This window comes from Clarias gariepinus, chromosome 13 (genome assembly GCF_024256425.1).
Source record: "Clarias gariepinus isolate MV-2021 ecotype Netherlands chromosome 13, CGAR_prim_01v2, whole genome shotgun sequence".
Taxonomy (NCBI): Eukaryota; Metazoa; Chordata; class Actinopteri; order Siluriformes; family Clariidae; genus Clarias; species Clarias gariepinus.
In genome coordinates, this window is record NC_071112.1 from 24,435,413 (window position 1) to 24,459,200 (window position 23,788).

A 23,788-nucleotide genomic window follows, 5' to 3' on the forward strand; every position below is an offset into this window, starting at 1 on the left:
AATTCCTGTCCAATCATATTTACATGCTTTTAATGTGAGTTAAATCGTGGGTGTTATTAATATTATACTAAAATAATGTAAAACAAAATGCCCGTTCCTATGAAATGGGCAACTTTTTTTATAATTATGGAAAATTATCTCAGTCACAGCCATTCACACCATGCAAAATATTTAAAAGAAAAGAAAGTTATATCCCAAAATAAAAGATGTTATTCATCAATATCTTTATTTTTCCTTTAAAAGAAATGCACAATTCAGCAAGGCTACTACATAGAAATGGCCACACAATAGTAATCTGCCTTTTTACTTAGGTTGTTCACCACAATTCTTTATTAAATTTATTTATGCTTCATAAGCATTCTGTTTCTTATTACAATAACACTGTTTCTAGCAAGACATACATTTATTTTGTATCTGTTCAAAATAAAATCTAAAAGCTATGTTACTCTGAGCATCTGCCTTATGCCTAGTTAAAAAAGAAAGGGGGTATAATGGCAAAAATATAAAGTAAGAAAAGAAACAAATTTGCATAGCTTCAGTTGTCATGAAGATAAGGCACTTCACCAGTACTTCATAGGAGGCAAGTCGTTCCATGACCAACCATTTTTAGGCCAGGGCTGGCATGTATAAAGTTTTTGAATAACAATACTTAAGAAGTGTACTTAAGCCTCAAAGAAACATCCAAAACCTGGGTTTAAAACTGTATTATTAAAGTTCACTAAACAACTCTTAACAAGGTGTAGTTAATCCTAGGATTAAATTGAAGCATGAAAGAAAATGGACATTGTGATGAACTCGTTAACCTCCTCACTATTCCCTAGTAAGAACTGATAAAAGTGCAAAAGATAATTAATGATGGATTCTAGGATATTTCTATGAAAAAAAAAACTGAAAACACAAACTAGTCACGTTCCATATGGCAAGAACATTCAATGCAATTCACTGAATTTCATTAAAATATTGAAATATAAAGTATTTCAAACTAATAAGCTACGGTGTTATTACTAACAGATGTGATGGAGTTTCACAGCGGACATCCAGTTACTGCTCTATATTATCTAAGCAATGCTTTCAAGATTTAGATTCAACTACAAATCCCACTGGACCCAACAAATAGTTCAATAAAAGAAAGATAATTGAAAAAAGCTGTCAGGATTCGATAAAAAAAAAAAAGTAATAATAATAATAATATGATAAATTTACTGGCAGAGGCGATTAATGCTTCATATCCTGCTGTACTGAGCACAACATCTGACTACAAGAAAAGAGGGTATTCACTATCAAAATGCCAGATGCTGATCATACTGTAGCATAAAAAAATACAAAAGCCATGCACAAATGAAACAGTCTATTCTTTTCAGGTTCAACAACTGACTGTATTAAATTTGACACTGGCATTGGTTATGCAGGGTTCATGCACAGGTGGAGCTGGTGAAATCTGTGCGTGATCTGTGGCTGGATGCTCGAGCACCATCATGTCTAGAGACTGCCCAGTATACAGCATTATATTGTTAGGATGTAAGCAAATGCTGAGAAATTGGCTGTGAATGGAAGCACTTAACTTAAACGTGTCATTTATTCGTATTTACATTCCACAACAACTTCTCACTTTGGGGATGAAACAAACAGAGCAGCTAGATGACCACATGACCTTAATGGCCGTGCTTTAATCAGTCATTATTGCATCGTTTCTTATATTGTTAGAGATATTCAATCACTGACTAGTTCTAAGATAAAAAAAGAATAACATCATATGCAATTCATCCAAAAACCCACTGTATCTCAACTCTTGACCATAAATACTTTTTAAAATTAAGTCCAAGTCTAAATTTTTTTTTTTTTTTTTGTATGTTGCTTTTATTATTTTGTCAAAGGTCTTTCATTATTAGGGCTACTATAGTTCCTGATCTCTTGGCACTTAAGACCCAATTTTCAATTTAAGAGGCTTTATACATACCTGCCCTGGGCTTCTCATCCCACATCTCAAATAAGCAAGCAGTTTAATGAAATCTGAGCACGGCTTCAAAATGCATACCCTCTAAAGATGGGATATTCATCATTCTCTTTTGGCATGTGTATATTTTATTCCATTCGCTCTAAAAACTGAAATATTATTCTTTGTGCATATAAGGGTATAGACTCACATGTTCTTTAACCCGACAAAACCCAGTGGTTCTTTAAGGACAAGAACTTTGTGCAGAGGTTTCAGGTTTATGCGGCAAAGGTTTTTTTTTTTTTGTTCTTTTTCTCTTTTTTTTCTGAGAAACAAATGTGGAAAATAATACTGAGTAAAACAAGACAGTCTTTGCTAAATTGGCACTGTTGACCGAGGTAACAATTAGAACTTTAAATGCATCATATAACATTATCTGACGTAGAGAAAAAACAAATATGGCAATGGGACTCCTCCTGCAAAAATAGTATGAAAGAGGATCATTTATTGGGGTGGACAATGTCAATGGTTGAAAACAAACTGAAAAGCTGGTATACTGCTCACAGCCCTGAGGACAGGCTGGTGGCTTGGAATCTCACTTGCTTTAACCCAGCTGGTCCTCATACTGTTTCCTGAAACAGTCTCCAGCTGGAAAGAAATCCCAACATCGCTCCTGATACATCTTCCAAACATACGACTCCTGTGGAGGCAAATAAGCAGAAACTGCTTTTACAGTATACACTGGTAAGAGAGGAAAACGAATGAGTAAATTAGTAAATGAGCAAGTTAGTAGATCCCGGTGCTAGGTAAAACAGAGCATCTGCGAAGAACAATCAAACAACATGTAAAAAAAAATAATCCTGAAGACAATCCAAGTCTGTTTTAAACCTGTCAAGGTACATTTTAAATGAATAAACATGCTGCTTTTATTTTATAAATCAGATTCTTTTATATATGTAAAGGAAAGCAAGGAAGGCAACCTTACCTGGCCAGTATGCTCCGTTTCATCTTTGTTGACAAGGTACATTAGGAAAAACCTAAAACATCAGGCATAAATAGTAGACTGAATAGGCATATCTTTAAAACAACCAGGATTAATTTAAGCGCTGATTGAAGCCGAGATACTTTAAGCTGATTATGTTGCAACGTAACAATTTGGATTTCTTTTTAATAAAGGAAACAACAATCTGCTGACTTTCTAGTCCCTGGGAGTTGTGATAGTCTGATTTTAAATCTGCCTTGTTTATCAGGAGCTTGAAAAAAAAAAACTGTTACGGTTGAGTCACATGGTGTTATTAGTGCCACAATCAAATGAAGTGGGGCAAACTACAACTACTACTAAGGCGACTGTAATAGTAATATGATCATCCCGTCAGGAAAAAAAAAAAAAACATTAATAGGTCATTCATTACATTCAGATCATCAGCTGACTTTATTTTATTGCCACACAACATTGCTGAGTCGAGACTTGACCAACTGAAGCATCTCCAAAAGCTTGTACAGGTGGTACTATATGGGTGCGTCATTTACATTACAGCACTTAGGGGCCCCCTTATCCAGAGTGACTTACAGTTTTATCTCATTATATCTCTGAGCCGTTGAGAGTTAAGGGCCTTGGCTCAAGGGTCCAACAGTGGCAAATTGGTGGTCGTTGGGTTTGAACGTGGGACCTTCTAAACCTTAACCATTAAGCTACTGTACCCCTGACCCACATCAATTAATGCTTTCTTTCTTTGGTGCCCACTGCCCTGGAACAAGGTAATTCTGGACTCAGCACATCACTTGATCTTTTTTTAATGAGTGGTTTTCTGATGGCCACACAGGTGTTTAGTCGCAATTCTACGAATTCTCCTCACACTGTTTGTGGAAGTGCTTAGCACTCTCCTTCTAGATTCTAATGATGCGTTGGGGGATTTTTAACCTAAATCCAGTAATAAAACATTTCCTTAGTTGTTATCTTTGCTTGCTAGTATGCCAATCAAATGCAAGCTAATAATTTGAACCTTCTGAAACAGGTTTTTCCTTTGTTGTTTTTGACTTATTTTAGCCCAGGTAGTGTAATTTAATGATTTTGGATACCAAAATGAAAACTTGTATGGATGTCAATAAGAAGGGAAATATGGTGTACACAATATACATTACAAAGTAAATAAATAGTAGAAAAAAAACACATAATTGCAAAGGAAATAACATTATAAAAATAGACCTGCTACTCATTAGAGGATTAGAGGAAGAAGCTAAGCATGTTGTGTTAGTGAGGTATGCATGCACTACTTACAGGTAGTTTGCCAAGTTGTGCTCTTGTAAAGTGTGTGTCTCAAATCCATGTGGAGTTGTGTCAAAGTAATCATTCCCAATGCCACAGATGAAGCACTTAGTCTGAAACACACAAATGTCAACTAATCATATTTTAAAGTGTCTACATTATATATTTTGTTTATTGTACAATGTAATATGCTAGGATATAATGTTATGTCCAGAAACTGTCCACACAGCTGTATGTTTTCCTTCTTTGATCACGTCCTGCACTGACATCTTCAGTTACATGAAGACATTCAAGATATGACCAAGTGCAGAACTATCCAAGATCCAAGTTAAGTCTTAAGCTAGTTAAGTATTAAGGGTGTCGAGTCCAAGTCAAAAGAAAGTTAAAATAAAAAGTGCTAACTATCAAACAAGCTGTTCAAGCTGAATAAGCTGGCTTCATTTACAGAAGTAGTAATTATATGGCTTTAACATGTTATCATTAATAAAGAGCACGAGGGTGGGTAAGATGAGGTCCAGTAGTGTTGGCAAGTGTGTGAACGGAGTGTGCATGAAGCTAATCTGGTACAGCTACTGTATGTGAATACTTCACTTCTGTGAGATCCAAATTAATGCATCAGTTTATTTATTATTTAAAACTAAACACAAGCCAGTAGAGAAGTCTGACTGAGACTCGTACTCGACAGTAATGAGCTCGCTTTTAAAGTCACTCTATCTTCAGTTAGATCTTGTTAATAGCAGTAGCAGTGCCTTATCCCTAATAATTTCTAGCCATAATTTTAGTTTTCAGGTTTTATAATCTAACACAGACCCTCTGAGTGGCGCAGTGGTAAAGTGCTCGTCTGATCATCCGGAGATCGCTGGTTCGGTTCCTGCGTGATGCTGTATGGTAAAAATTACTCTTTAAGAATTCAAAGATTCTTTATTGTCATACAGTACCAGCACACTTCCATGTTATGGTACGAAATTAGGACCCAGGTCCCGTTTAAGCCACATAGATAACAGAGTAATATAATATGAGGATGTATATATGTAAAATCATGGAGAGGTCTACAATTTTCAGCATAGGTGCATTTCCACTGTGAGAGACAGAATCTAAAAAGAAAAATCTGTAAATCACTTTATTTGTGAATTACTGTGACAAATAAGTATTTGATCACTTGCTTATCAGCCAGATTTCTGACCCTCAAAGACCAGTTATTTCGCTTTCAAATAGTCCAGCTACACTCTGCTCATGATTCTAAATTAGTAGCACCTGTTTAAGGTCATTAGCTGTCATAAAGACACCTGTGCACCCCAGAATCAGCCAAAGTCTAAGTAGCAACATGAGCAAAACCAAAGAGCTGTCAAAAGACATAAGATACAAAATTGTAGACCTTCACAAAGCTAAAAAGGGCTACAGGGCAATTGCCAAGCAGCTTGGTGAAAAAAGAACAACTGTTGGAGCAATTGTCAGAAAATGGAAGAGGCTAATGATGACTGTTAATGTCCCTCGGACTGGGGCCCCACGGAAGATCTCTCCTCGTGGGGTATCAGTGATGCTAAGAATGGTGAAGAATCAGCCCGGAACTACACATGAGGAGCTGGTCAATGCCATGAAGAGAGCTGGGACCATCCTTTCCAAGGCTACTATCAGTAATACACTAAGACGTCATGGTTTAAAATCTTGCATCGCACGGAAGGTTCCCCTGCTTAAGTCAGCCCATGTCCAGGCCTGTCTGAAGTCTGCCAGGGACCATCTGGATGATCCAGAGGAGTCATGGGAGAAAGTCCTGTGGTCAGATGAGACAAAACTTTTTGGTCTTAACTTCATTCGCCGTGTTTGGAGGAAGAAGAATGATGAGTATTATCCCAATAATACCATACCTACAGTGAAGCATGGGGCTGGAAGCATCATGCTCTGGGGGTGTTTTCCTGCACAGGGGACAGGACGACTGCACTGTATTAAGGAGAGGATGAACGGGGCCATGTATTGTGACATACTGGGCAAAAACCTCCTTCCTTCAGTCAGAGCGTTATAGTTGGGTCATGACTGGGTCTTCCAGCATGACAATGACCCAACGCACACAGCCAGAAAAACCAAGGAGTGGCTCCGTAAGAAGCATATTAAGGTTCTGGAGTGGCCTAGCCAGTCTCCAGACCTAAATCCAATAGAAAATCATTGGAGGGAGCTGAAGTGTGAGTGTTGCTCAGCGACAGTCCCGAAACCTGACAGATCTAGAGAAGATCTGTATGGAGGAGTGACCTCACTGTCAATTTAATTCAATTCAATTTTATTTGTATAGCGCTTTTAACAATTTGACATTGTCCCAAAGCAGCTTTACACAATCAAAAGAATTATTTAAGTTTGTATGGAATGTGGATGTGTATGAATCAAAATGGTCAGTTTGTCCCTGGTGAGCAAGCCAAGGGCAACAGTGGCAAGGAAAACCCCCCTGAGATGGTAGTAGGAAGAAACCTTGAGAGGAACCAGACTCAACGGGGAACCCATCCTCATTTGGGTGAAACAGGGAGCAGGAATTGTTCTGCATTCATACTGTGTGTTAGTTGGCAGGCAGTTCAGCATAACAGTTGATGTTAATTGATGTTAATATGAAGTCCAGTTAGTTATTGAAAACACAGGTAGACTTGTATGAAGTTCCGGTCCTAAACTATTGAACAGTCACGTCCTCAGAGAAACAGCTGCCAACACCAGTCGAGGCCGGAACCGTCTTCTAGGTTGAGAGAACCATCCCCAGACATAAATAAGAGCAGTCAGATGTACAGTCGTGTGAAAAACTATTTGCCCCCTTCCTGATTTCTTATTCTTTTCCATGTTTGTCACACAAAATGTTTCTGATCATCAAACACACTTAACTATAAGTCAAAGATAACATAATTGAACACAAAATGCAGTTTTTAAATGATGGTTTTTATTATTTAGGGAGAAAAAAAATCTCCCTACATGGAGAATCAAACCTACATGGCCCTGTGTGAAAAAGTGATTGCCCCCCTTGTTAAAAAATAACTGTGGTTTATCACACCTGAGTTCAATTTCTGGTGTCACCCCCAGGCCTGATTACTGCCACACCTGTTTCAATCAAGAAATCACTTAAATAGAAGCTACCTGACACAGAGAAGTAGACCAAAAGCACCTCAAAAGCTAGACATCATGCCAAGATCCTAAGAAATTCAGGAACAAATGAGAACAAAAGTAACTGAGATCTATCAGTCTGGTAAAGTTTATAAAGCAATTTCTAAAGCTTTGGGACTCCAGCGAACCAGAGTGAGAGCCATTATCCACAAATGGCAAAAACATGGAACAGTGGTGAACCTTCCCAGGAGTGGCCGGCCGACTAAAATTACCCCAAGAGCGCAGAGACAACTCATCCGAGAGGCCACAAAAGACCTCAGGACAACATCTAAAGAACTGCAGGTCTCACTTGCCTCAATTAAGGTCAGTGTTCACGACTCCACCATAAGAAAGAGACTGGGCAAAAACGGCCTGCATGGCAGATTTCCAAGGCGCAAACCACTTTTAAGCAAAAAGAACATTAAGGCTCGTCTCAAATTTTGCTAAAAAACATCTCAATGATTGCCAAGACTTTTGGGAAAATACCTTGTGGACCGACGAGACAAAAGTTGAACTTTTTGGAAGGTGCGTGTGTCGTTACATCTGGCGTAAAAGTAACACAGCATTTAAAAAAAAAAACATCATACCAACAGTAAAATATGGTGGTGGTAGTGTGATGGTCTGGGGTTGTTTTGCTGCTTCAGGACCTGGAAGGCTTGCTCTGATAGATGGAACCATGAATTCTACTGTCTACCAAAAAATCCTGAAGGAGAATGTCCGGCCATCTGTTCGTCAACTCAAGCTGAAGCGATCTTGGGTGCTGCAGCAGGACAATGACCCAAAACAAACCAGCAAATCCACCTCTGAATGGCTGAAGAAAAACAAAATTAAGACTTTGGAGTGGCCTAGTCAAAGTCCTGACCTGAATCCTATTGAGATGTTGTGGCATGACCTTAAAAAGGCGGTTCATGCTAGAAAACCCTCAAATCAAGCTGAATTATAACAATTCTGCAAAGATGAGTGGGCCAAAATTCCTCCAGAGCGCTGTAAAAGACTCGTTGCAAGTAATCGCAAACGCTTGATTGCAGTTATTGCTGCTAAGGGTGGCCCAACCAGTTATTAGGTTCAGGGGGCAATTACTTTTTCACACAGGGCCATGTAGGGTTGGATTTTTTTTCTCCCTAAATAATAAAAACCATCATTTAAAAACCATTTGTGTTTACTTGTGTTATCTTTGACTAATAGTTAAATGTGTTTGATGATCAGAAACATTTAAGTGTGACAAACATGCAAAAGAATAAGAATTCAGGAAGGGGGCAAATAGTTTTTCACACCACTGTATATCATGCAAGAATTAAGATGTAAACTATACATAGTGTATTGCACATTTTCAGAAACTATATTGCACACTTTGTACATTGGACTTATAAGGTTATATATGTATTGCACCATAGGGTGCATTATTTTTACACTAAAAATATAGGGATATATTGTAATTAAATACTATCCATAGTTAGCAGCTTGTGACTGTGTTTGATTGTGTTTGATGGAAGAGGACCTACAGCACGGCTAGAGTTTAGCAGTCTAATTGCCTCAGGGTAGAAGCTGTTTTTGAGCCTGGTGGTCTTGCACTGAAGGCTCCCCAGCCTTCTGCCTGAGGGAAGAGGTTAAAATAGACCATGTGCAGGGTGAGTGGAGTCCTTAATAATGCGGAGGGCTCTTCCTCTACATCTTGCAGTGTACAGTTCAGTGATAGAGGGGAGTAGTGCAGCCTTAACTACTCTCTGCAGGGCTTTCCTCACAGCTGCGGTGCTGTTGCCGTGCCACACAGTGATGTAGGAGCTGATGAGACTCTCCAGAACCAGGCTCCCAAGCCCAGCTCGTTTTAGCTTCCTGAGGAAGTAGAGGCGCTGGTGGGCCTTTTTAATCAGGCCCGAGGTGTTAACGCTCCAAGTTAAGTCCTTAGCTATGTGGACGCCCAGATACTTAAAGCTGGGGACCACTTCCACAGCAGCTCCATCAATGTGTAGGGGGAGAGAAGTTCACTCGTCCTCCTGAAGTCTTTTTTACATTGATGCAGAGGTTATTTTCTCTACACCACTGTACCAGTTGTTCCACCTTCTCTCTGTAATAGGGTTGAGACTTCAGACTATGATGGAGTTTCTAGAATCACAGACTCACTGATTCGGCAAAGAATCTACCTTTGTATCTTTCTTCCTAATGCGTACCTAATTTGGCACAGCCACAAGCCTTTCATCAAAGCAAAGAGCCATGTCTCCAGCCTGGTTTAAACTTTAAATGGGTAACATCGGTCAAACCATTTAAGTGCTATCAAGGTTTGTCTGGGACACAAAATTTCACATTTATTTGTTACATTGTCAGCGCACACACACACACGATTTACACATTGAAACTGATGCACATGCAAAGCTCTGCTGTTCTGCTATTGTACACTTACCTCCATGTCCTCTTTGACTTGCTCCTGTTGGTCTCGCAATTCTCCAAAGGCATCAATAATCAAACCTGTGGCCAAACACATCATGCTTAATTGCAGCACATTTTTCTTTAACATACCAATAAATGTTTTTTTGTTGCCTTTTTTTTGTGTTATTCTTTAATAGCACATTTATTCAATGGCTCTAGTTTGTAGTTTCTATTAGAAAATCTGATATCTGAATTATGCACACATGTACAGTAAACTTGCAGAGTTTTGCTGTGTACTGTGTTCTCCTTATAGACCTCAGCATGTACTGAATAATTCAACGAAACAGCAAGTTCTCTGCATGAGGAATGAAATGATTAAGGTCACAAAATCATCTTTATTAAGTAAATATAGGTAGCATACGTCTTAGGATCATCGATATCTTGGTTTCTTTTAGGAGAAACAGGAAAAATTAAACCAACATGTATTTGAATTGTTATTTACCGAAAACATTCACTAATCCCCTAGTGTTATGTTAAGTTGTAAGAAAATGTTTTTGATTTACTGGAACTTGAATGATTTACACGTATTTTACAAGGAAACGGAAAATTTTTATAATATACAAAAACTTTGGCTAAAATATACAAAAAAAATGTGTTGTATACTGTATAAGGTACCACTGCTATACTACACACTAAAAGCAGCTGCTTTTTTTCCAAAATCTTTTTTGGCATCTGCAAGACATAACTGTCTACATATTGAATAAGTCAGTACGTTACAAATACACAAAATACAAAACCATGTGTTTAAAAATGTATAAATGTTTTTCCCCCTGACAAATTTCACGCTCGGTGTGAGTCACAGTCACCCAGTACAGTGAGTGCCGCTTGTTTTTTTCCCTTTCAGATCATTCGCTTGACTTTCATTCTCCATGTGCTTTTGTTTATTTTATTCCTGTCTCTCCCATCCATTGTGTTTTTACCTGTTTTCCCATTTTTGCTCATCTGTTCACCTTATTTTAGTTGGCCTATTAAATTCCCGCTGTTTCTGTCTTTGTCCGAGACGGTTTATAATAATTCTTCTTGTTTCTTGTTTCTGTGTTTTCTGCTTCTGACCCCCGTTCATTATTCCTGTGTTATGAATACGTGTTATTCTGTTTAATGTTGTCTGCCTGTTCTGGGATTTTCCAAAATAATCCAAGAGTATGCCGAGAGCTTCAGAGTTGATGGTGGATGCCGTTTTTAACCAGCTGGTGATTTAATGCTGTTGCTGTGTACGTACAGTATATTCCTTCATAGTAGGGTGTATGAGGTTCGGAAACATGTTGCTAATGCCTGCCAAGGCTTAACATACACCGATCAGCCATAAGAGTATGACTACACACCTAATATTGAGTAAGTCCTCAGTTCTACAACCAAAACTGTGATGCACTGTGTGTTCTGACATCTTTCCATGAGAGCTAATATTAACCTTGAGCTACACTCACTCTTCTATTGGATTAGACTACACAGACCAGCCTTCACTCCCACATACATCCGTGAGCCTTGGCTGTCCATGACCCTGTGCTTGGTTTACCAGTTTTTCTTCCTTGGATCACTTTTGGTATGTCCTCACCTCTGCAGACTGGAAACATCCAACAAGACCTGAAGTTTGGAAGTTTTTCAGATCCAGCTGTTTAATCATCACACTTTGGCCTTTGTCTAAGTCACTCAAATCCTTATGCTTGCACATTTTTCCTGCTTCCAACACATCTACTGTACTTCAGGGACAAAATCGTTACTTGCTGCCTGACGTATCCCACCCACTTCTTCTAGGTGTTATTGTAATTGTAGCTACTGGTACAAGAGCCAGATTGTGATGGCAGGAAGGCTGGGTCAGGGCAACTCCAAAACTGCAGATCATGTGGGATGTTCCTGGACTGCAGTGGTCAGGACATACCAAAAGGGGTCCAAGAAAGAAAAATGCAGTGATGGTGTCATGGGGCTGACCTACAGTATGTAATCTGTTTCAATCTACTTGAACTCAGAGGCACATAATGTTTGGGCTGATTGGTTTAGACTCCTGACTAATGCAAGCAGCAACATATTATGATTATTCAGTGTTTCTGCCATAATGTTAAATGTAAAAAAATAAAATAAAAAAACTTAAATAAATAAAAAAATTAACACCAGAAGCCCACTATTATTACTGTTTTTCTCCCGCTAAGACCTAGTGCCCTGCCCCCTCACACACCTCACATGCCCCTCAGCATGTCTCTAATCCCCCTCTCTGCAAGTGTTGTTTCTGAGCCTTCCCAGATCCCACCTCACAGTCAGAGTGACTTTAACCCACTGAGAGAAAGCCAGTGTCAACCTGTCTGCTGGGGTTGTCTGCGTTCCAGTGCTGAGTCACTGGAGAAGTGACATTAAGCAGGTTAACAGTTACTTACTAAATAAAGTATGCTGTAAAGTTCTCTTTTCTAATGACCTCATTGTGATAGTATCTGTTTACATTGCCTCAAATGCTGTGCTATTTCAAGCCTCACTTATTGGAAAAATTCTGTTGCACTTGCCCACTGAATCATACTGTACCTTGGATAATAGCCAGAAGGATAACAATGACAAAGAAGAAAAAAGTGATATCAAAGAGGATGCGGTAAAGCTCGTAGGGGTCACCGGCTGGATCCTCAATCTCATCGCCTATTCCCCCACCAGCACGCACACCCACATACATATGGAACAGATAGCACTGAGAAAGAAGAAGTAAATTAAAGAAAAAGAGAAAAATAAATATGGGAAGGAACAAAATGTCAATTATAAACAATTATTTTAAGCTACTATACTGTATACAGTATGCATTTGCTTGTCTATTACATGCCAATGCTTTCAATTTGAATTTCAGAGTATATATACATGTACACGGCGGAACCTTGGCATACAAATTTAATTTGATACGAATGTAAATGCAGTTAATCCGTTCCAGCCATGCAGTATTAACAATATTTTCAATTTTCAACACTTTTAGTTTTTTTAAATTAAATTAAACTAAATTAAACTAAATTAAATAGTGAGTAAAATTCACTTTTTATTTTAATTTTAAAATAATGATTTTAATTTATGATTTCTCTTGGGACGGGCTGTTTTTTTTAGCAATGATTTATTTCTTAATTTCCAGCTAATTTCCCTTTTCTTCTTGATACCGTCCTTGCAAACTTTCTTGAGACCCATAGTGACCCATAGTCTTCACTTCGTAAAATTCATAAACTCGCTGTGATTGGTTTTGAACAGCTCTTGGATGTACGTGCAAGTTAGGCGGTGTTCGGTTCGGTTTGTTTGTTCATATGACAAAAATGCTTTGCATGCCCATGCAATTCTTGCAAAATTTTAATTCCTAAAACAAAAATTCATATGCCGAGGTTTCACTGTGTACAGTATATATAAAGCAAAAAAAAGTTACAATAAAAAAAGTGTATGGTACATACAGTCATCATATCATCGCACTTCATGTCTGGCTCGTCTTCGCTTTCACTCTTGTTGTAGAATTTGCGGAAAAAGTTAAAGGCCACCACGGTGTAGAGATACACAACTACTGCCAGAAGACCCACAGTCAGCACCAGCTAGGTGAATGAAAAAGATCAGACATCAGAGGTCAAATTGGAAACAATATCAACAATTTGGCAAAAATGATCATTTCCCCCTTGTGTTCTGAGGTTCAGAGGCAGTGAAACCTGTTTGCCGTTATGAGTGACTGAAGACAGGATGGTTCTCAAAGTCTTGAAACCCATGGCAATGTCTAACAGATGAGCAGCAAAGAAGAAATTGTTGTAGTGGCCTAGGATGGACATTGTGGTATACCACATCAGGTAGAGGAAAGACTGCAAAGGGAGGGAAAAAAAAGAAGATCACATTATTTTTTGATATGATTTTTTCAGATATTATTTAAATAAATCAAGCAAAATGTTTCTTAGTGAACTCACATTGTCTGTAAACACCACACCCATTTTCCAGATATGATACTTTGTGTCAATGGAGCTTAACCTGGGAGAAGATAGTTCTTTTACTTACACTGGATTTTACTTTACAGGAATATCACTAATTCCTAAAAGATTTAAGTACGTTTTTCTCACCAGGAGACCAGCGAAGCCTCTTTAGTAATAGTTTCTTCAGTAGGGTTGAAGTCCAGAGCACTTTTGTCCAGACCGAGCAACTCAGCAATCCTCTCTGCCCCATACAAATCCCCATATTTTTTTAGCACCTACAGGTAAGTCATATAGATAGAAATATCTGGTCTCATGTTTTATACCTTGCTACTGTATGTTGCACCATTATCATGCATCTTTATCAGATACAGCATATACTCTGTCTAAATTATACAAGGCTAAAAACTCAAACAGGTTTACAGCTTGGCAGTTTCTCTTTATATCCGACAATAAATCAAGAATAAGAGAGTTGATTGCTGATCAGCAACAATTATCACTTATTGTCCATTATTAAAGAATAGTCAGCCATAAACGTTAACTCTTCAGAATTCTACTTGCCTTCCGTTTAACAAACTTATCCCAGTAGTTATTGGGAAAGGATCTGTACAACACAAGAAAGGGAAGCATTAATAATTCATGAAACATACAGTACATATACCGCTGCACTTACTGCGAACATTATCAATAATGACTTTAAGGAGCATTTAAAAAGGTTTTATTAGTGATTTAACATGTTAGATTGAGCAGTGATCAGGCAAATATTTTAAAATAAGCATTTAAAGTATAAACAAACAACAGTGACGGCAGTGATCTTTAATATTTCCTTTGATACTTACGGTGTGTTAATAACAAGTCTGTCCCATTGGCCTTTAATGTCATCATCAGAGGGTTGTTCAGTGATATACAGACCATCAAATTCAAGTTTTCTGGCGATTTCCTTCTCTCGTTTAAAAACTACCAGGGGCACCTATTTAGGGGAAATAAGCATTCTTTAACTTATTTTGATCACTAATATATATATTTTTTAGGACAGCTGGAAAAAATGATATGGTTAGGATGCAAAAAAATGAACACAAAGTTAACCATAGATATTTACACTTATAATGTTTTCTATGGATAATGCACAGTACTGTTTTATGACACAATATTAACTGTAACGATGTGGGTCTTACTAGGGGCAGAGCTGCGAGAGAATAACGAGCGGTTTTCCGAATGGGCAGATCCGCAGGCTGCTACCCCGTGGAGATCTGAACGGGCAAAGCCGCGGCCTTCTGGACGCGCGGTTGCCAGGCAACACCACCATAAGGGCAATCACTGTGAACACGCTGCACCTCATCTATTTAAGGCCCCTAATACCTTTGCACTTTGAGCGATCATTAGGTAGCACCGGTAAGGTATCAGAGAGAGAGCAGCACACTACCATTGGACGTGCGTTCGTTGTCTTATTCATGTGAAAACACATAAAATAGCACGTAAACCCTTAGTAAGGGCCACTTGTCCAGTGAGGGAGACAAAGTTCATTTTTAGTTGTCAGAGCCCCGTTCGGTTTTGAGGAGACGGCAAAGCTCTGTTATTTTTTTGTTTTCAGTTTTCCTTGGTTTTCTTTTTAGTTTCCTAATTAATAGTTCTACGCTATCTCCAAATAGGAAGGTTTTCCTGTGTGGGTGTCAAAAGCACTCTCAGATGCTCCTCAGAAGTATTATAATATTGTAACGCTTAACAGATGGAACATGAACAGTTGAAGACCACTAGCAAATTCCAAGACCAGTACTAGCCAAAAGTAAAAAGATCAAATCAAGTCAAGACCTAATATTAAGGGGTTCCAAGCCAAATCAAGACCAAAAACTAACAAATCAATTCCAAGCCCAAGCCTTGTGAAGAATTTTATAAGATTTAAAAGACGGATGATCGTCATGCACCCACCAAACCTGGCAAGAGATTAGCAAATCAGCTGTGTTTAATTAAAAAGCATTTAATCTGCTCTGGACAAACTCTGATAGACATTCGCCCTCCAGCACTGGATTTCAACAGCCTTGGTTTAAAGCAGGGAAATCTCACTCCATATATATTGAAAAAACCAAGAGAGTTGGCTTGGCTTCCCTAATAAATAGTTTATTGGTTCCTTTCATTTTTCACCCATGTTCACTAATATGGATGTTTGCATGTACCTTTAGATAGTAATACCCGACCACGCAGAGGAAGGAGATGATAGTGTGTAGAACAGCTAGACAGCGGAGCGTGGGTGCCATGTAACCAGTGCTCTCCTGCAGGATAAAATACTCAATGCCACCTTCATCCTCCTCTTCGCTTCTCCCTGTCCATGAGTCCACCTCTTCAGACTCCTCGCCGGTCACCTATTTTATGTAAATACATATACAAAAATACTTTAGGTCAACAAAAGAGGTTGTGGGTCAATATTAATAATTAAAAATTCAATATTTTTTATATGTTTCTGATCTCTGATTTTAGCGTGTATATACAATGTGATGCAATGTAAGGCAATTTTAACTAACAGTGTCATAAATATCTTATAATAATTTAATAAAAATCTGATATGGTAACATCTGGAATTATTCAAAGCTGCACAAATTATGTTACTGTATTGTAAAATGTTACTGGGGGAAATGTTCTAATAAATGAACTATTACTGTGATAATAGTGCATGTAAGAAGAAAAGAAAAATAGCTCCAAACCTAAACAAAGAGTTAAGTGATTAAAAAGTAGGCATGGTACCTTATAGAAAAGCAAAATGAAGTTGATGGCAAATGCCACAAACAGCGCCAGAAATCGCAGGTTATAGAAGTTTCGAGCCAGGTAATTCTGCAAACATTTATTTTATTACTGTACATTGCAGTCTTTCGAAGAACAGGTTAAGGTTTTTCTTATAATCAGTTCATAAAAGAATTAATAAAGAGGCTTACAAGTATCTTGGTTTGATAGATGTCCAGGCCAGCAAAAAAGCTAGCCATAATGGCCTCTGGTTGTTCTTTCTTCTGCCCGCACCTCCTCTTGGGTAGCTTCTTCTCTTCCTCTGACAAGGTTTCTATGAGCAACTCTTTAGCCTTGTCTGGATAATTCTTCTCCCCATCCTCTGTACTATTAAAGTGGACAAACACACAGACCTTACAAAAGATGGAAGTGCACACAAACTAATTTGAATGTGACATGCAGGATAAATTTTGCAAATGTCCCAAAGAAGACTACACAAATGTAAATGAACGAGTCAGTAATTAGTAGTAGTTATTGACAGGAAACTACTTTTACATTATTAGCCTGCCAAAAGCATTTGTAAAATAATATTATTATTATTATATTCTCTAACTCCCCCCCCCAAAAAAAAAAACACATCATGAAAAATTCATTTTTTTTCGTCTTACTCTGCTTTTTCTGATTCTGCATTTGATTCACTCTCAACTGACTTCTTACTTGCAGCTTCCTGCAGACAGAGACAGAGAGAGCAGAAATATACATTATTAAATATGTAACTCAACAGAATATGAATAGCATTTCCTGTCTTATTCAAAAGTTTTTGAACAGCAAAGCCAATCGATTTTATTTTTGTTATGCACACAAGACACTGGGATTAAAATATTGATTTGGTCAATATATAAAAATTCATATGAATCAGCTTTCATTTCCTGATATTCACATCTAAACCTGTTAAACAATTTTGAACTTTTGTTTGAACCAACAAATATTTCAAGTAATCAAAAATGTTAGAACAGGTGCTTCCTCTTGCCCAGGTGTGTCCACTGAGCTTACTGTACTCAAACAAGTAATAACACTGACAATTGACTCCAGAGGAAACCATGAACTCTATGATTGAATATTTTCAATCAGAGATATTGCACAAACATACAAAACCAATATAACAATTTGAGATATTCTAAACAACCATCAAACTACTCGATCAAGGAAAATTACAGCTGTGAAATCTGTCTCACTGACATCAACAGCAACCTCCACAGGGCTGAGGTGAACGTACTGTACAACCCATCTTTAGAAGACGTTGAGAACAGAAATATACAACCTCTACTACCAGATGCAAACCACTCACTGGGTAGCCAGGCTGGAAATCATAAGAATTAAATGAGCCACAAAAGTTAATATTAACGGCTACCAAACTAATGAAAAGGTCAAAATTTGAGGAAAGAAAGTATCGGCTCATGATCTACAACAAACAAGCTCACTGGTGAAGTATGATGTAGGTAGTGGCACGACTCAGGGATCCATGGCTGCTTCTGAAACAAGCTCACTAATCTTTATTGATGATGTTGATGAACTCAAAAGGGAGCAGCAAAATGAATTAAAACCCTATTGGGAGCAATTTCATTATGCAGCAAGCCAATTACTCAAAACACACAGTCAACACAACAAATGACTTGATCAGGGGAAAAAGTGGAATGCTATTTCAGTCAGCACACCTTAATGCAACTGAGTATTCATTTGTTCTCCAAAAAAGCAGACAGAAAGAAGAAACACCCAAAACAAACAACAACAGAAAGACATTGTTACACAATCCTGGAAAAGTATCACAAAGACTACAACTATTTGGTAATGTCAGTGGGTCACTGGCTTGTAAGCAAAGGGATATACAACCAAATAATTAAACATTACTTCATGACCTTGGTGCTTTATGACTCTCTGTTCTTATACATTTGCTTAACTAAAAATTAGATGGCTTGTAAATGAAGCTTGCATGCCGAAAGTCGTTAAACAGGTCTTGATGTAAATATCAGAAATATTATTATTAAATTCTCATCCATCATCTCATATTCATCTTTTGATCTCAAGCCTTGCTGTTTAAAAGCTTTTGCCCATAATTAAAAATGTTAAATGTGACCATCTACAACTAACACAAGAAATTCTTATTTTTATATATAATATAGCAAAACAGGTCAATTAACCATTCAGTAATAACAGCCATTGTCAAATATACAAACACATCCATTTATTTATTCATTTATTTTAATAGTGTTGCTTATTAGTTACAAAACCAATAGATCTGGTTACGTACAGAAGCCAAATGTCAAATAAACGATATTATTAGGTAGCATTACAGCAGTAGAGTAGTTATATACTTATAATATAATAGTTACTGTATATTGTATTTATTATGTGTTATATAGGGTAGTCTATAATTGAGCAGTAAAAGTTCTGATTCTTTTTCACCTGGGCCTTTTTTTGCCGCACAGCAGTAACTAAAGATGGGGAATCGACTCCAATTACTTCAGACACATCTCCCAGACCAGGCTCGGTTCCATGCTTTCCTCCCTCCTTCTTGGGCTGTATGCTCAACAGCTCTGACATGAGATCCATTTCTGTTTTGTCTCCTTGTGCCATCTGGTCAATCTCTGCAACCAAAGAAGCCTCACTAATCTCCATTTTTTCAGTCTCTAGCACATCACCATGGATACCAAACTGGGTGGGGTCCGGCATGTTGCCAAGAATGTCCGTCACCTTCATATTCTTGGCACCTTCTACCAACCCACCACCAAACAGGGTTGACCACAGGATATGGAAGAAGCACCACACCAAGTTGTAAAGGAAGCGGAGGAGGCCAATGAAGATCATCCAGAAAAAGGAGAAAAACCCAGAAATCATCTCCCTCAGGCTCATCTTCTTGAGCTTCTTGTATTGTTTTCTCAGGCTCTTTAGGGTGAGCAGTCTGCCAAGACTACAGAGGTTCTTCTTCATTGAGACACATGCCATAGTGAAAGCTGAAGAGGATTCCAGTGTATTTTCCTCCTCTTCCACTTCAGGATCCTTGGATACATTCTGTAACTCATCCTCATCTTCCTCTCCTCTTTCCACAGCATCAGGCTCTGAGATCAGAGAGGCTAACTGCATCTCAAAAATGGTGTCTTCACAGAAATTTACAAACAACTCCATCTTTTCAGATTCTCCACCCTCATTGACTACATCAAAGATAAACTGCCTTTTGGATTCCTTAACTTGTGGTTTCTCCCACTGGGTTCTACTGGACTCGCTGATTTCAAAGTAGACCCTTTCGATTCTTTTGGCACCACCCATGATCTCAATACGGCCCAGGAAAGGCTCAAAGTAATTAAGAACACTTTCTGCCAGGTTTAGGAAGGTTGCCAGACGAGAGTCATGGGGCATGTGTTCTGACAGATTTCGAAGCAGAACTGCGACATTGAAACCGATGTCCTTGGCAGGTTCATGAAAGCGTTTGACAAATTCCACATAGTTAAACAGATCATTTTCATCAGCCTCAACACAAGAAAGCAGGAACTCGATTTCAGACTGAGAGTACTGCTTTTGATTTTCCATAGATTTTTGGAATTCTCTTTTGGAAATGACTCCTTTGGCATCGGTGTCATGCTCTTTGAAACTATCAGATGTGGTGAGGTCCTTTAGCTTGAGGAACATATCAAAAAATTTGAGGATCATCTCCACATTGCTAGAAGACTCCACCAAGGTGTCTACCATCTGCTTGCCAATGGTTCCATTCACAACATTACCTAAAATACACAAAAATGATATGTTAGAACTTATTATTTTGTTCTGTTATACCATATTACACATTTTTTCCCCATTTAGGACACATGATTCTTTTGAACCATTATGTTAGTGTGAACAAATAACATTCATACAGTATAGTGTAATGTACTGATATATAATAAGATTTTATTTAATTATTTGTAACATGTACCTTACAACACAATGACATTTTTTTTTTTTTCACATATCCCATCTCAGGATGTTGGGATCAGAGCAAAGGGCCAGCCATTATACAGCACCCATGGAGCAGATAGGATTAAGAGACTCAATGGGCTGAGCTTGGTGGAGCTGGGGCTTGGACCGTTGACCCTCTGATCAGTAACACAGAGCCTTAACCCCCTGAGCTACCACTGCTCACTATTTACCTTGCAACATGCTTTGCCTGTGTGCTAAATATACGTATATTCTTTTTTTAATAGTACCCCACTATTGTTATTTTATTCTAATGGTACATAAAAGAAATTCATTAGAAACTGTTCAAAAAAATTGCACTTAATTGCATAAATGTCTAAAAAAACATATATATATATAAAATATTCGGTGGAATATAAGAACCTTCTAGAAGGGACAGCATCATGACTATCATGTCCTTCTGTAGATCCATCAATTCTTTCAGCAACTTAATCTGGCTGGAGTCCTAAAGTAAGAAGAAAAACAGACAAAACCAAAAATAATTAAGACCCTTTTTTTCTCTGGTAAATGTCTCCTGGAATGACAAGGTAGACTTTCGAGGCTGTTGGAGAGAATAATATATTTTCCAGCCTCCCAAAGCCATCCTCAGATCTACAGTATACATTCATCAAGAGAGCAGCTAATGTTACTGTTTTTTGTATCATGAGCAGATGACGCTGAAGCATGAATTAGTTTTCAATTAATTTTAGATTACTAATTTAGTGTTAGCACAATGGGTTATACATCTCAAAAGGTGCTATTAACTTTTTATTTTTTTGCCCTAACCTTTTGTCTCTTTCATAAATCTCTGACAGGTTAGTAAACCTCAGAGTCTGAAATCATACCCGCATTCATCCTACTGAACGAGAAACCAGTAAACAGTAATTTGTTATCAGCATGTTCATTCTAATACTGCACTAGAGAGATAGTGGATTTAGTTTGTATTACTGGGACAGGAGAGACATCTACTGGTGGTCATTATGAGATTTCTAAAAGAAAGCTCTGCCCGAAAGGTCATCCTAAAAAACATGTTTTTAATTTCTTACATAAAAATGATTCTTTATGACTGCCGTTGACAAAAGTGTCTATTAAAATCATTGTCATGGCTGGATTGGAAAATCTCAAGGTTTCCATGGACATTTAACATGAACCAACTCATACTTCTACACACAGTCAGGTTCAAACTGTATGTATCTTAACAGTTACAGTTTTCATATAATAGATTTGAAATTAACAAATCAAGATATGATAAGTGTGGCAGTTACCAAACATGGGCAGTTACCAAATTCAAGTTCAACACATGGAAGCAACGGCAGACCTTTTATGATGGTATTAGTAAGTTTCGAGATTAGCTCTGTTTACAAGCAGTTTTTTTGCTTTATGTCCTTCCTCAGATGGATCTAAGGAACCTATGGATCAGATGGAGCTATGGTCAAGCGTTTTCAGTCGTAGAGATCATGGGCTTTTCCACTGTGAAAACTGTTTCTTTGTTTCAGGGTCGTACCCAGATACCCAAGTTTTATTACTGGTAATAACCCTAACCCTACGTTGACGTCTTCCTGATCTCTTGTCATTACAGCATTGCTGTAAACTTGGAGAATCATGTTACACATTTCTGCGGTAGGTTTGCCCAAAATTTCTCGGTTGCACTTTGAATTATCTTGCTGTCCATGATGAAATAGCAGACGTAGTAATGCACATGTTCAGAATAGCACCAGTTCCACAGCTCACGATGTACACAGGATGATGTCTTTTGGCACACTGACTTATGAAGGTTGTGCTCCCTGTGACTGTGCTGCCACCTGTTGGCCTGTTATGAAACTAGTCTTGAAACATTTTGATACCACCTCATGTCTCATTAATTTGTTATGAAATAATTAAGAAAACTGCCTATTTAACTTATCTGTTTATTGTCCAATTACTTCACTATTGGCTGTAATGTAAACCCTAGGTGAAATGAAATATTTTTGTTGCCACCCACACAGATGTGTGCGTTACCATGACTGGTACTAAGAGAAATTAATGCTTTTTATTTATAGAATTTTACACTTTACATTTGGGACACCATGTTTAAATACAGATTCACAGTTTAAATAAACTTTGTAAATATACTTGAACAGTTGGCACTAGGTTTAAATGGACTTGCCTGTGAGAGCTTCATCTGCATGTTGGCAAAAACATGCAAAAAGCCAACAACAGCATCCCATAACCTACTGTGGGCCAAGCTCTGTTGGTTTCCGATACAGGGACCCTAAAAAGAAAAAGCAGAAAATTTATAGGAAATTAAAATATTGTATAAGAAAAATCTTTATGTCTCATGTATGAAGCTCATTGACTTTGTCTCTCTATACTGTATACACACACACACACACACACACAAAGCTACACCCTTTCTCTCACTTAATTCCTCAAAGAAAAAAGACCACATTTCATTTTCATCACACAGACACAGTGGTACTGTAGGCGTTAAGAATGTTGGGATTTTTAATTGCTGTGTATTCTTACTAGGCATTTTTAGACTCTCCATTATGTCTAGCTGAAGGTGTAGTTAGATCCTATGCTAAGCTAAAAAAAAAAAAATCCTGAATGTGTTCTCCCATCCAGTAACTTGTAGTTCTGTGGTTGTCCTTATGTCTTGATAGATCGATGCTGATAAAGTGTGCATAGCAACGAATGGTTAATTATGGTTACCAACTCTTCAAAGTGCTGTGGCATAAGAGCAATACAGTTCTTCTACAAAACAAGCAAATGCAAGAAAAAAACAAGTTACCTGTATGTACTCAGTAAGGGAGTTAAAGATCTGCTTAGCTACAGCTAACGCTTTTGAGAAATTTCGCTGACCAGCCTCATCCATTACATCTTTCCCCGAGTAATACCAGTAGAAATCGCTGATGGACTCCTATAACGACAGCGAGGAAACATGTAACATGTAATTACATATTTAATGTATATGTAATTACTATATGAGTGTATTTGTATATAACAAGGTACGGTATACTTTACCTGTAGTCTAAGAAGATAGTCCACTGTGCTTATTATTATATTAACTGTAGTTGTATTTCCAGTCTGAGTCCTTAAAAAGTTCTGGAAGTCTGAAAACAAATGGTTACTTTTACTTAGACATGACTGCTTTCCAATGTGTTGTGCAGCTTATCATTTGATCAGTTATACTGTATAAAGCAAAGCAATACTGTATATTCAGCCGTGGATATCAGAGCGTCCACCTACAGTACAACCATGTACAAGAGCACTTGGCTTTGTGTATATTTACCCATAAGGAGACTAACTAATGTGTATATACACTATGAGACATGTTATAACAAACAAAACAAATAAAAACAGAATCACTGATTTGGAAAAGGATCACCCCATCCTAAAAATGACTTGTTTAAGGGTATTTTATCCCATCCATTTTCCCTCTATCCTGACAAGTGCTTTAGTCTCTGCCGCAGAGAAACACCC

At 37.9% G+C, this 23,788-nt stretch overlaps 1 protein-coding gene across 1 annotated transcript in view; it reads right to left on the reverse strand.

Annotated features, from left to right (window-relative positions):
• Positions 1–1,175: 1,175 nt before the first annotated feature.
• Positions 1,176–23,788, reverse strand: part of LOC128535777 (ryanodine receptor 3) — a 196,135-nt gene continuing 173,522 nt past the window's right edge. The window contains 20 exon segments of the mRNA XM_053509826.1: positions 1,176–2,633; positions 2,919–2,970; positions 4,212–4,312; positions 9,709–9,773; positions 12,243–12,399; positions 13,133–13,267; positions 13,379–13,525; positions 13,628–13,688; positions 13,778–13,905; positions 14,189–14,231; positions 14,467–14,597; positions 15,799–15,984; positions 16,364–16,450; positions 16,552–16,726; positions 17,008–17,066; positions 18,803–20,115; positions 20,711–20,792; positions 22,473–22,577; positions 23,097–23,225; positions 23,330–23,418. Of these exon segments, the coding sequence (XP_053365801.1) occupies positions 2,538–2,633; positions 2,919–2,970; positions 4,212–4,312; positions 9,709–9,773; positions 12,243–12,399; positions 13,133–13,267; positions 13,379–13,525; positions 13,628–13,688; positions 13,778–13,905; positions 14,189–14,231; positions 14,467–14,597; positions 15,799–15,984; positions 16,364–16,450; positions 16,552–16,726; positions 17,008–17,066; positions 18,803–20,115; positions 20,711–20,792; positions 22,473–22,577; positions 23,097–23,225; positions 23,330–23,418 (3,341 nt within the window). The 3' untranslated portion in view covers positions 1,176–2,537.